Source organism: Lissotriton vulgaris, chromosome 8 (assembly GCF_964263255.1).
Source record: "Lissotriton vulgaris chromosome 8, aLisVul1.2, whole genome shotgun sequence".
Lineage (NCBI taxonomy): Eukaryota > Metazoa > Chordata > Amphibia > Caudata > Salamandridae > Lissotriton > Lissotriton vulgaris.
Window position 1 is genome coordinate 1,125,521,600 of NC_141696.1, and position 14,513 is coordinate 1,125,536,112.

At 44.4% G+C, this 14,513-nt stretch overlaps 1 protein-coding gene across 5 annotated transcripts in view; it reads left to right on the forward strand.

The window, feature by feature from the left end:
* RCBTB1 (RCC1 and BTB domain containing protein 1) overlaps nucleotides 1-14,513 on the forward strand; it is a 324,966-nt gene that overhangs the window by 181,192 nt on the left and 129,261 nt on the right. For all 5 annotated transcript variants that reach the window (XM_086934962.1, XM_086934964.1, XM_086934966.1 and 2 more), the window contains one exon: nucleotides 3,980-4,170. In XM_086934962.1, coding sequence (XP_086791088.1) covers nucleotides 3,980-4,170 — 191 coding nt within the window. The remainder of the gene's footprint in view (nucleotides 1-3,979; nucleotides 4,171-14,513) is intronic.

Here is a 14,513-nt window from a genome sequence, read left to right on the forward strand (position 1 = left end):
AGTGGTTGGTGTTCTTCGTGGCTCCACACTTCTGCCGTGGAAAGCTGGTGAATTGATTTTAGAATTAACAGCTGCTTCCCTTTTAAGGGCCCTAGTTTAATGCACCAGTGGTTGGTGTTCTTCGTGGCTCCACACTTCTGCCGTGGAAAGCTGCGAAAGGAAACTGACATCCGCGCACTGGGGTGGCTCCTTTCACCGCGCAGGTCACGTCTGGCTCGGACAATGCCACTGACGCCATGTGGAGCCGAATGACTCCTCCAACTGGCACGCAGGGGTACTGCTCACTAAAATATTTTCGGATCCAATCTGACTCCTCAGGAATATTCTAAGCTAATGAATCTGCTGCTAGACCAGATAAGACGTTACCAAAGGTAAGTATCTTGTTCCTCTCATAGACTCTCTCGCCTAGATTCCCAGTTCAGGCTGAACTGGGCTCTGGTGCATAGAATTTGGCTTCTGCCTCCCTGGCAGAATCTTCCAATACAGAGATGAGGTTTGTGAATTGACTGATGGCATGAACTCCATGAGTGACTACTCAAGAAACCTGCTTCCTTCTCGATCTGACAGTTCGAGCAGATCACTTTCTATTCAGACAGAACTGCAAATGTTTGCATTTTGCAAGTATGGCCTTTTTTTAGCTGCTTTTCCACTTGACTTGAAGGCTCTGATCCTGCACGCATTCTAATATCTTTCTCTCCTTAAGTAGGATTCTGGAAAAGGTTTTAGCTAGTCATCTGCATACCATCGTGATTTTTATCAGTTACTGTAGTTCTATCAGTCTGGCTTACTTTCCTTATAAGACGATGAACTTGCCTTTCTTGACACCACTAACAACTTCAGCCGAACTGTGGATAAAGGCAACTATGCTATGGTTATTTTGTTGAATTATCATGAATGTTTGCTGTGGCTGACCACACAACTGTGATAGACATATTTATTTCAGTTGCAGTTGTTGAAGATATGCCTCTAAAAATATTCAAGTTATTTTTACAAGACTGTGTACAGCAGTCAACAGTACCCTTTACGGGGGCCTTGACTGTGTGGTCCTTCCAGCTCCCCATTAGTGCAGTGCCTTTTCATTACATACATCACCATCTCCTTAATCCGGGGTGTACCTTTGTGGTGCAAAATATTGCAGAGGACACACATAGATAGTGCTGGAACTTTGTAACTTGTCTGAACATCTTACTATTATTCCTTGGATGCTTTTGAAATTCAAGGATGAATGCACAACACGGTTTACAAGTGAACAGTGGAAATACGTAGCTACATCTAGGGTATGCTTGCCACTAACTAAATAATCTTTTAAAAAAAAAATTAAATTGTAAGTTTTCAAAAACCTTTATTGATAAACTTGCACATCAAGTTACAATGCACATAGGCGGGGGTTCCGCACTAAAAGAAGAGAACCACATCTGATACATGCATCATGAAAACAATTATACATGAGCTGCTCATGGCATAACCTGGAGCGAAATGACAGGGGATGGCGCGAGAGAGAGATGAAGGGTTGCCCAGAGGAGATCAAGTGCTGGTGAGAGAGGTAGCAGGGAGCCGACAGAAAGCACAGAGGGGAAGGCAACACCATACGAGTCCACACCGGCGACCGCCGTAGGCAAAGTACCGGCGGGGGATGTGGGAGAGGCTGCGGGGGCCAAAGCGCTCTGGCATAGGAGGTAAGAGATGAGGGGGCCCCAGATGTCAAGCGGGTGGGAAGCAGCCAGTATTAAATCCCAGAATTCGGCTAAAAGCATCTTACAGCGCGCAGCGTCCTCAAGCCAAGCGCTAACTGGGGCGCGGGTCTCTGCCTCCGTGTATGGCAACCCTACACTGAGCTAGATTGAGCAGCATAGGGGTGAGTTGGCAGGAGGCGTCCAGACAATATTTCACGAAACCCAAAAGGATATAGCAGCGGGACAGGCGTAACAGATGTAGAGGTGATCTCAGTGATGGCGGTGCACACAGCGCACCATTATGCAGACCTTTGGGCAAAGCCAGGAAAGATGGGAGAAGTCAGCTGCGGGGGCTGAGCAGCGGAGACACCTATTGCTGGGAGTGAGGCCCATTTTGTGCAGCTGGATGGCGTAACAGTACAGTCTATGCAGATATTTAAAATGTATGAGGCGCAGGTGGTAATTAGGGGACAGAACTAAATAATCTTAGCCAAAACATCCCCCTGCACCCATTGTTGAGTCAAACAATTGATCCTTCACACAATATTAAGAACTTAGGGATGGTCCTAAATTGTCTGCTCTGAAAGCAACCTCATATTATAAGGTCACTAAAGGCCTTTTCATTCCTTAATCTAGGAAAGTTGACTGTCTCACCAAATCTCTTAAAGAGCTGTGATTGGCAACAAACTGTTCCATTTCTGGCTGGAGTTTTCCAACGGTTTGCACTACTATATGCCCATAAAGCTTATCCAGCCACGTGACACAGAATGGCTGCTGTGCTATTGAAATTTGATCATGGTCCCAATCTTAAAGTAATCTACATTGGCAGTAGTTGGCGTTCTTTTTTCGAATTTAAATGTCTCTGTACCTTTCACACCATTATGCCTCCAGTTGTCTTTTCTTAGATTATTTTGAGTTTTATCACTGCTTATAGAGATATTTTACGTCAAGCTTATTTTTATTTCCTCAAAGTTATAGAACATTTATTTTCCTCAGTTGGTCTGTTTCCTTATGGTCATCAGGCTTGGCGCGTCCTGGAGGTGATACTAAAGCATCTGTCTGAACGCATCGAGCAGTGTTTACGTTTAGAGTTGTAACTAAGATGAGAATTGTGCTTTCTCTGCTGATCCTCTGTATAGCATATGCAAGAACGCTACTATACCAGTGCATATTCTCAAGTAATCTAAGCCACCTTTAGACCTTCATTAATTTAAGATCATGTCATCTGCATCAAAGTGTAGTGTCTCATACAGGGCGAACACATTTGTCATCTTGTTTGATACATATCTATGTTTAGATCAATGAGGACTAGCTAATTATAGGAGGGGTATAGATGACTCAGGTACGTCAGACAATCATAATAAGGAAAAAAGCACTGTTTTCCTTTAAAAGCCCTCACCCACCGACCTAGTCGGTGGCATGCTTCATCATCGGGCCCACCACAGTGGCACCGAATGTGCCCCGGATGTGCTGCAACGCCAGGTGACTGCGGAGCTGGTATATTGCTGAGTGTGCAGTGAAGGGGTGAAACGAGTGAAGATTAAAAGGCTATACAAGAGGTCCCAGCACCCGAGGGTTAACAATTTTTAATAAACTGGGCCTCTGTTAGCAGGTTAAAAAGGCAAAGGGACATAAAAAGGAGTGCTATGATGACCTCCAGCGTCCAGTCTGGTCTACATGTTTCAGTCAGTGCCTTTTGAGTTCTAAGCTGGCTTTTCTCGAAAGATATGTGATAAAGTGCAAATTAAATTATAATAAACTTAAATTAAGTGTTTGTGTCATATTTTGGCTATGTGTAGCGCACGCTAAGGCGCTGTAACTGTTAGAGGGGGATTCCCTCAAGCTTTATCTGTTATTTCTTTGTTAAAAGCCTCATGGGTCGCCTGGCAGAGAAAGAGACCGAGTAGTTCGGTCTGGTTCCTCCTTGGACCTATTCGTCCTTCCGCGGCGCCCGATATCTATGTTTGCCTGACAAAATCATATTAACATAAACACAGCAGTGATACAGATTGATATTTTGCTGAACTTATTCTTTGACTCATAGAGGTTAATCAAATGGGGTTTCATCTATATTAGTTTGCATACCCAGAACTTCAGTTTGTGCCTTAATTCTAGTCTAAAACCTGTTGTAAAATGGCTTCAGGGGCTAGATTATGCTCAGGTAACCAAGGTGCTTGTGTCTTTTCTGCTGCAAATTAGTATTGATTTTGTTTTTACTCATTTTTTTGTTCCATGTTATGTTCATTCACATTGTTTTATATTTGCTTTAGGCAAGTGTTGCAATGCCTGTGTTTTACCTTTCATAGGGTCGTAGAGATTGCAGCTTGCCACTCTGCTCACACTTCTGCAGCTAAGACCCAAAGTGGCCAGGTGTACATGTGGGGTCAGTGCCGGGGACAGTCAGTTATTCTTCCGCATCTCACCCATTTCACCTGCACAGACGATGTGTTTGCCTGCTTTGCCACACCTGCTGTCATGTGGCGACTTCTTTCTGTAGGTGAGACTGCATTTTGTCGGTATTTTATAAAAGATTGTGCTTTAATTTTGATAGTCTAACAAACCTTTTTTCCACTTGTTCATACTTTGAAGGATCCCTGTCATACCTAGCACATTAAATAGGGTGCATCAGAAAAAGTGTATGTTGTGAATTGTAGTTAATAGTAAGACATTTTTCTTTTGATGCAGCACAATATGGCCTGTGGCTATCTTAGTCTTTGACAGAGACTGGCCTGGTAAGTTTGACTAGGACCAAGAGTCCAAAGAATATAATTGCTGAAATGTTATGCGACACCACATTTGAAGCCCTAAAAGGCCTAGCCTGTTGAAACATGCCATGTTTCTTATGAAATTCCTCGTCTCCTTTCCTAATAATTCATTACACTGAAACCTTTGAGCTAAATGTGCTTCTTTTCTGAAAAATTTCCCTTTTGAATTTTTTTTGTATTTATTTGTGCAAACACCTTTATAAGTAAGGCTTTGCAATGGTCCTTGTATACCCTTTTCACCCAATTGTTATTTAATATTAACGTTTTAGGGCCACATTTATCATGCATTTACCGATCGCAAACAGCCCGATTCACAGAATCAGGCTCTTTGCAACCGGTAAAATGTATTTTGGTATGTATGAATTCCAATTTGCGTTTTAGTAACATGTTACCGAATTACAATTTGGAATTGCAAATACATACCGATTCGGTTATTAAGAAGGGGCATTTTTAGGGCATCCTTCCTAGTATCGAATCGCAACAGGTGGTAATGTTGATTTGTGACCAAAATGCGGTCGCAAAACATATGCATTTTACCACCTACTTTAAGTTGGTAGTAACCCATTTGCAAATGGTAGCCAAAACGTTTTTTCAGAGCAGGCATTGGTCCCATGGACCACTGACTGTTGTTAAAAAAGAATACGAAAACTTTATTCAACCCTTTAAGGAAAACGGGCTGCCATTAAAAAAATATATATATTGCTTTATTTAAAAGCACCCAAGGGCATGGTGGTCTGCTGACGCCAGCAGTCCACCATCCACGTGATTCCCAGTGGGTCACAAATTGCAACCTAACTCATTAACATTCATGAGGTAGGTCAAGTTGTGACCCCCTCAGAATCGCTAAATGAAACTCATGGAGGAAACTCATACATTAGGATTAGCGATTACCTAATTACGATTTGCAGAAAATCGCAATTAGGTAATCACTATTTCACTTTTGTTACATGTGGCACTTATTGCTTTGTGTTGGTCAGATATTGTAATTGGCAAGTCATGTTTAAAGAGGTTGTATGTTCTTACAACGAACTCCGTTGTAACGCATGTCTTTACCACGCATGCGTTACAACGGAATGGTATTTCCACGCTTATCCTTCTCCACGAATTCTTCAGTGGTGACGTCATACGTCGTAAAGAGGAAGCAGAAGTTTCTTTCCGTTTCCTCTTATACGACGCCGATTGCCTGCACATCTCGACTTCAGGTTAGTTTTTGGGGGGGGAGGGAGCCCCCCCCCTTTTTTTTAATTGTACCCTTTACCACACATGCCTTTACTACGTTCCTCGTAGTAAACGTATGCGTGGTAAAGGCTTTCGTTGTAACCACGCATGCGTTGTAATGCATGCGTGGTTAAGGTTTTCGTGGAAACGGCCGCGTTGTAGTGGCCGTTTCCCGTTGAAAGATGTCACAGGATCTTCCAGCTAAGATGTTTGCCACCCAGGGAACCTGCTATACGCTTGCAAGCCAGAAGGCTTTCAACCTTGAAAATCCCTTCCCCCGCCCCCCCCCCCCCCCCCACCCACCCCTAAGTGGAAAAAAAGATTGTGTACACAGATTGAGAGATAAGCACAGAGTAACCAAGACTATATAAGAAAAGGTGGCATTTGGAATGTGCTGCCATTCACCGTGCTGTCCTTTAAGAAGAGTTGTCTATGAAGGAACTCAGATGACTGCGATCTGCCAATCAAGAGTGCATTCTGATCCTTTCTAACTTCTCTTAAGGACAATTCCTGGTATACGAGATACCTGGCTCCTGACGGTAAGTAGTTGGCAGACCCTGCTGAATCAGCAGAAAAAAGCAGCATGCCATGAGCGGAGGAAGAGAAGTGAATGTGAGGCGAATAAATTTGAGCTGTCCAGACTCTATGACCTCTTCTATGGTGCAATACTAATCTGAAGCGGTGGACTTGAGATCATAGAGACTCAAAGGTCTCTATGATCTCACTGGAAAACACACTGAACACACATCCCATGTTGATACTGCAAATGCAAAATCTGTGATGGGATCTTGACCTCGAAGTAACAAAGTTCCTCAATATGTTGAACAAAGACTCATTTATCCAAAAAGGGCATTAAAGAGCAACTTGTAGAATATAGCTCAAGAGCATGAATGCCTTGATCTCGAGAAGACCGTTACTATCTCTGTTGAGGGCTCTTAACAAAGAGAAACTTCACAATATTAAACAAATCAACATAGGACAGTCTGATACAAACAGTAGTGCACTCACTAGCAGCTCTACCTGGTGTTCTCACAAATGACTACATCTCTACAGACCGTCAACCAAACATAGGTTGGAGGTTGCTTTGTTAATCACAAGTTAACTGAACTTGACCATAACCTAGTTAAATGAATCATCTCAACCTTTGCTGGATCCGGTTTCCCCACTTGACTACCCCATTATCTGCAGATATAGAAAACACGCATTGGGGTAGCAGTTACACATGAATACTCCATAAAATGTAATAGCATAAGAATAATTATCAATTCTCTAACTTCCAAGTTCTTTCGATAGAAATATAAATGATTGAGGAGCAAGATGGCGGCTGCTTAAACGCTTTGCGAGCCGCCCACACAAGCCCGCTATATGTTATTTATATCACTGGTGATACTTAGATAATGCCGATGGTGCTGTTGAAGGGTGCGAGAAGGCTACAGACCTATCTTAAAGGAAACATCTATTCTGAGCTTAACTTGCTTTTGGTCTGTGCCGCTGCAGAGGTGTTTTGCGGGTTTGGTCATTGCCACTGGTGAAGCCGGTAGTTCACGATGCCCCCGAAGCTGAATAAGGCTGCTAAAGATCATGTCGAAGCTGAAGTACCCACATGGGCGTAGGGACCCTCTCCGAGTACGAAAACTCTGGCCGGGCTAAGGACGGATGATGTCGCTGCCCCCGCTGGCAGTAAATTTAAACTGAAGGAGCAGCGGTCTAGTGCTGACTCGTTGAGAGGGAAGCAGGCTGTAATCCCAGAGATTTTTGCTGGACGCTGGCAACAAGAAAGCAGGCTTCGTGGTGGCTTCATCCATGATTCATTAGGAAATAAGAACGGTAGCAAATTCCTCTTTTGGGACAAATATTGTGAGTACAGCTTTAACCTGTTTGATATCTCCGGGCAATATAGTGGTCGATAAAGATGTTTTTAATCTGCCTTTGGGCGATACAGGGGTTGAGATTACAGATTGTGTCTCTCCGCTAAGTCAATCTCTGCTAACTGAAAGCTTGGCGGATTCGGAGAGTCGACTTCTGGGGATTGAAGCAAGCACTGTTCTTCGTCATGGCGGGCAGAAGCTGAGAGCAGGGGCTACTCCTGTATGGGCTGAGAAAGTTTTTCTCCCTTACTGATGAATCTGACCTATATAGGGTTAGTGATTTCCAATCTGATGCGGACTCGGCAACAGGCACTTCTGGAGACACTCTTTATAGCTAAGCCAGCTGCTCAAAAACGGGTGGCCTCTCAGAAAAGGATGAAATATTTTGTAAAAGTGAGGCCTGGCGAGCTTGTCTTTAAGTCTGATTGGAGTATGGCCAACCAGCTGAGATGGGACTATTCTTCCTCGAATCTTATTCTGGAGGAGCGGGGTTCAGCAGTTAGAGGAAACCCCACGGGAAGTGCTAATTATGAATCTTAAGACTGAATCTCCCCCCTCATGGGACTAATCTATTTTACACTGAAACTAAAGCAAATTGAAACCCGCATGAAGAATAAGAGAACACATCTGGCTACAAATAAACTTCAAGGGGCCATGCGTAAGGTCGATAAGGCTTGTACCGAAATCTCAGAGTGCACAACGGTGGTGGAAGAACGAACAATAGTGCTAGAGGCTGGGTCCGAGACTATGGGAAGACAGCTATCCTCTCAAGAAGCTCGGGTGACAGACATGTTGTGGAAGCTCAAAGATTTTGAAAACCACCAGCACAGAAATAATCTCAGACTTCTTGGTATTTCTGAGAACTCTTGAGGGGAGCGATATTAGGGCTTTCATGCTGAGAGCATTGAAGGGGGCCTTCCCTGAGCTGGCTCATTGGAATTGAGTGGCTGAGATGCAGAGAGTGCATCGGTTCTCTCTCATGCTAAAAAACAAAGGGGGCAACCAGATCAAAATGAAAAGACTAGAGCCATCCTGATCTTTTTTTGGGTATTTTCTTTTGCACCGTGCAATTTTCGAGAAGGCCAAACCAGAGGCCAAACGTACATTTGATGGTCACACCTGTGGAGAAGTGTGGCTCAATGGTTAGAGCGGCAGACCCTGATGCAGAGGTCTTGCCCGGGACCAGGATTCAATTCCCGCCTCGGCGGGTCTTGGGCTCAATTATCACGGACCTGATAATTTTCGCCTCGGTGCCTATTCTAATCATGGGTCCCACTCTGCAACTCTGGGCAATAGCTTGCTTAATCTCCACAACGGCCCCAACAACGCTAGGATGCCTGGCTTCACCTTGGGGGTGCCCAGGAGTGGGCACTTCACAGGGAAAAGCCAGGAAGGGTTCCACAGCGGTATGCGTACAAGCGCCTGAGCTACCCCTTCGGGGGTCGATTTGGTGCGCTATACAAATACTACTACATTTACATTTAACTTTTTTCGAGGCCGAATTTCTGCTATGTTTTTGTGGAGAGAAGGTGGCGATTGGGACAATTGATTGGACCCTTCCAAAGACTTGGCTGTGAAGTTTACCTTTTGAGCCCTGCCCGTCTCAATGTCATCTTTAAACGAAATCCCAGGGTATTTTCATTGGAAATTCAAGCCCAAGAAATTTTGAAGGAGATTTCGATCGGGGGAAGTCGTGTGTGACCATTGGTTGTACAATTGACCTGGTTAGGACTAAATCTCCAAGGACAGAGGGTGCAGAAATGATGGCAATTGAAAGCTGCCTGGGGAGTTACATCACCAGAAGGGTAGAGTTATATTTTTTCTTCTTCCCCAATTGGACACGGTCCTAATTCTATTAGATTTTTCTTCTGTTTTTAGATTTCACGATCATCAGAATGGTGGTAGTAGTAGGTGGGGAAGGCTGGGGGATTGCTTTTGGGGGGGTCGGCGTGAGTGCAGGAGGCATCATAAGGGTCTTTTTTACCTATTTCCTCATAACAAGAGTGGGGGTGAGTTAGGGGGTGCTTATGGGTGGTTGGAGAGGTGGGGGAGCAGGTGGTCTGTGGTAGGGAAGTTCCAAGCATGCTTTGTAGGGGAGGTGGTTATGGGCAGGACGTTTGATAAGTGCCGTTGGACAACAGCTAAATGTAAACGAGTAAGTTAAGGATAGCGTCACTAAACATTTGTGCTTGAAATAATCCCTTGAAAAAAAGAAGAGTTAATATGGATATACAATTCTTGAAGGCAGACATAGTCTGTCTTCAAGAGACCCACATAGAGGCAAATAGACGAGAATTAGCAGAGTTAGTAGGGTATCAACTAGTGACTAACACCACTCAAGGGACGCGTACACTGGGGGCGGCCATTATGGCTCGTAAGGGGAGGGCTAGGTTCCCACGTAGCAGCGCCGATAAGTTTGGACGATGGGCTATTGTGCAAGGTTGTGTAGACAATAATATGTTTACATTATGTTCGGTTTATGGATTTGTTGCAGCTGATTTGACTATGTTTGACTGGCTTAACGCCTCCCATGCTCATGACGAGCCGAGCTCGTCATGAGCCACGGCGCTCCGGTGCTCATGACGAGCTCAGCTCGTCATGGCCGGTGGAACGCTCAGGTGCGGGGAGAATTCCCCTGCTGTGCTGAACGTTCCACGGGAGCCGGTCCACCTGTGACGAGCTCAGCTCGTCATGAGCACAGGAGCGCCCCCCTCACCCCCAGCACAGCGGGAGATTAACCCCCGCAGCGAAGGGGTTAACAATGAATTACCCGGCTGGCCGCTCCCTCTCATAATTTGCGGGGATTTTAACATACACATTATCGTTAAAGGGAGCCGCTCCAAGATTGGGGAGGTGTAGTTTCAGGGCTGTAAACCAAGGGTTTTTAGATCTCTGACGCACTAATGTACTGCCCACGGGCTATCTGATATTTGGGGCTAAAAAAGAACCACATGATCCAGGATATACCTTTTTGTTCTGGCCCACATCGGATCCATGTTAGGTGGGACTATTATTTTTATGTCTCATGAATTCGCACTGACAAACCAAATATATAAATATCCAAGGGTTATGTCTGACCACATCCCTGTGGTGGTGGAGATGGTTATGGAGGTAGCTTCCCCTCCTGCTTCTAGCTGGCCATTCGAAAGGGCCCTGCTCTATGACGAGGGATATATTAAGTACATGAATAATTAGATTCTCGAGGTTTATTGCGGAGAATATAAGGAGTGCCCGGATAGATGTTGTGTAGGACGCTTTTAAGGCTGGAGTATGGGGGGAGACACAAGATACAGCTGGGCAGGTCAGAAAAGGGTGAAAACTGTTGCAAGAACTGTATGAGAAGTTATTAGCCACAGAAAATCAGCTAATTATGGCAACAACTAGGAGGGAAGAAATTGAAAAGGCTCAGCTGAGCATTGCGGTTGCCAAATCAGCGATAGTTGATATTTCTGCAAAAGAGGCCACGGATAAATACACAGCCCGGTAAGATGTATGATTAGGGAGATTTGGGATCCTCAAAGTGTGTTGATTTCTGACCCGGCTGGAATACAATCCTCTCTTTAAAAATATTATCTGCAGCTGTACACGAAGGAGCCTTGCAAAATAAGCCTCATCAAGTGATGAATATTTAGAGGATATGTCATATGAGGGGTTAACTGTGGAAGAGAAAGAACTGCTGCATGACCCAATTATGGCTGAAGAAGTCATTAAGGCTATTCAATCTGTACCAGCGAGGAAGGTGGCTGGGACGGATCTTATACCTTGAGAGTTCTATAAGGTGTTTGCCTCCCGTCTGCAAGCTATCATGGCGGAGGTCTTTTTAAAAGCACAATCTGGGGGAGAGGCACCAGAGTCTTGGGCTACGGCCAATATAATAGTTTACCCCAAGAAAGGGAAGCCTGCCCAAGAATAAGGATCATATTGGCAAATTACTTTGGGCAATAGTGATGTTAAAATGTATGCAAAGGTTTTGGCTTTGAGATTAGCTGGGGTAATCAAGAAGTAAGTCTCCCCGGTTCAGCATGGATTCATCCCTGGACGCAGTACAATAGATCATATTCGTCGGGCAATCACATTATTTGATGCCACAAAGATAGCCAGAGACCCTTTGACTTTAATACTGCTTGATGCAGAGAAAGCTTTCAATAGTGTCTCCTGGCCATCCCTATGGGCAGTAATGGACAAAAAAGGCTTGGGTCCTGGGTTTATTACAGTAATTCAAACTCTATAATACAATTCAGTAGTCAGGATCTCGGTAATGGGAGGTATGTCTGATGTAGTGGCTATAGGACACGGTACAAGACAGGGATATCACTGCCCTCGCTTACTGTTTGCCCTGTATATAGTTCCCTTGATGAGGAAAATTAAGGACAACATTTTAATCTTACCAATACACAGTAAGGAAGGGGTAGACGAAAATCCCAGCATACGCTGATGATTTGGCAGTTGTTACTCCCGATCCAGAGGTTGCCCTGAGAGAAATTGAGATGGAGGCAGTGAAGTTCGGACAGCTTTCGGGGTATCTGCTAAACCAGAACAAAACACAAAGTGTTGTCAATAGAATGGCTCAATCAAGTGATAGACCAGTGATTCCGCATACTGTTTACCTTGGGGTGGATATCACCGCAGATATTGAGAAAATTGTGGAGGATAACTTGGGCCCGCTGATTCGGAGAACTAAACTGGACTTTGCGAGAATGAATATCCTTAGGCTTACATTGATTGGGAGGAGCAATGTAGTAAAAAATGCAGTTTTTACCTAAGATTTTGTATTTTCTTATGTCTAAACCCTTGGAGGTTGACGGCTGCTGGTTGAAGGTATTCAACCAGATAAAATCTAGGTTTTTGTGGGCCTATTCACATCCCAGAAGGGCCTCGAAGTTTCTGACACTTCCCAGGGATCGTGGAGGTTGGGCCGTCTCAAATCTCTTGCTGTATTACTGGACTTCGGCTCTTCAACAAATGGCAGTTCTGTTTAAGGGAGAAGGGGAAGTGGGATTATGCGAGTAGGGCTCCCCTTCAACATATGAATTACTATTCGGAGATGATGCCAGGCGCTGTCTTATGCACCATTTGGAGTTTCGATACTTCGAAAGGGTCAAGTTTAAAACTTTGACTTCTGCATACGGAGTATGGACGGCAGTCCGGAAGAAACTTGGGTTAGGTCATTCGAACTGCTATACACATATTAACAATAATACCCTGCTCCCTGATATTTTTAGGGATGGTTATGCCAGGTGGTGGAAAGAGATTGGGTTGTTAAAGCTTGGAGATTTTGTGAGAGATGCTGGCATTTGCTCATATGAAGAGATAAAAAGCAAGCACAGGGAATGTTTTAAATATCTGCAGATAAGAGATTTTTGGGGAATATACGATGGGGGGATTAGCAGGTTTTCTAGAGTTTATGTGATTGACTTGATTCTCAAAATCTAAACCCTCATTGGGTATACTTTAGAGGATGCTCCAGGTTACGATGGTGGATGAACTAGCTAAGCATACTAGAAGGTGGGAAGAACTGCTAGAAGTGGGTACAGGGCAATGCAAGGATTCTCTGTATCTTGCACAATCTACTTTTATTGCAGCTAACATGTAGATGCAATACTTTAAAACATGGTTCAATCTTTATATTACTCCAGCGAAGATTGTGAAATGGGGAGGGGTTGCTGGAACACATTGCCCTCGATGCGACAGATATGCGGCAGACTTATTCATATGTTTGCAACCCGCCCTAGCCTTGATAGTCTTAATAAGGATATTGGTAGAATGCTAGAGACACGGCTGGGGCTTCAGATAGCAAGTACTCCCCAGCAAATTTTTTTAGGGGAGTGCGAGGACATGACCCCAAGCTATGTCCAGGTCTTTATGTTCATAGCCAGGATGGTATTAAGACTCTGCTTGGCCACAGGATGGCTAGACCCGGTTTTGCCCACAAGTCAGCATTGGATGGCTCGATTCTTAGCCATATACTTTATGGAATCAGCAGTTTATGCTCTGAAGGGGTGGGTGGCTAGGAAAAGAGGCCTGGAAATTTGGGCACCATTATTGAGGGCCTGGATTAGTGACTTGGATGAGGAGGCCATGATTGGGGAAGGGACATGGAGGGGGGTAGGGGGCTTAGGAAGGGGTCTGGCAGGAGTGGGACAGCCCGGGCCGATACTTGCATAGGGAGGATTTCACGATGAATTTGCTGTTATGATTTTTGTTATATCCCTTGTCTATTGGTATTGTATGTATTGCGTTTTCAGCAGTTGGTTGTTTTCGGTGCCTGTAACCTTCCTAATGGTGGAAACTGATTGTTCTCGGCTTGGAATGGGCTCAGGGAGGTGAGTGGGTGCTTGGGATAGTATGACAAAATTTGCAAAAAAGAAATACAAGAAAAGGAATATAAACTATTACCCATATTAGGCTACATGTCCTCTGCCACCCATTTGGTGACAACTAAGTCTTTGTGGAACTAATCAAACTCTTCATTGTTCTGTTTCAGTTCATTTCTTAATCACGCTTTTTTGTGGCAGTGGCCTTTTGCGAATGAAAGAATGTAAAAATACACTGATGGGAAGTAAGATAGCACAGATTACATGACTCTCCAGTTGAGAGAAAATGTGTTATAATGACGATGGTGGGGCGTTTGGAAGGGTGGAGGGTTAAGGAAGAGGTTTGCGAGGAGGCAAAACATAGAATAAGATGACATAAGTTACATAATTCTCCAGACGATGGCAAGGTTTCCTAGGGAAATTGATGGCGAGCTTGGGAATAAAATGTTTGGTTTGGGGGTTGCCAGAGAGGGTAGAGGCAAAGAAGTGGGAGACTGGGTAAAGGTGAAGGAGCGGGAGATGGGGGGGGTAGTCTTTTGTATGGTCTTTAGGGTAAGGGCTGCTTAAAGCCTGCCATCACAAGCTGTATAGTTCTCCAGTGAGGAGGCATGATTTCTTAGGGAAAATAATGATGAGTTTTGTTTGGGAAAGAGGATATGAGGGTATAGAGGCTAA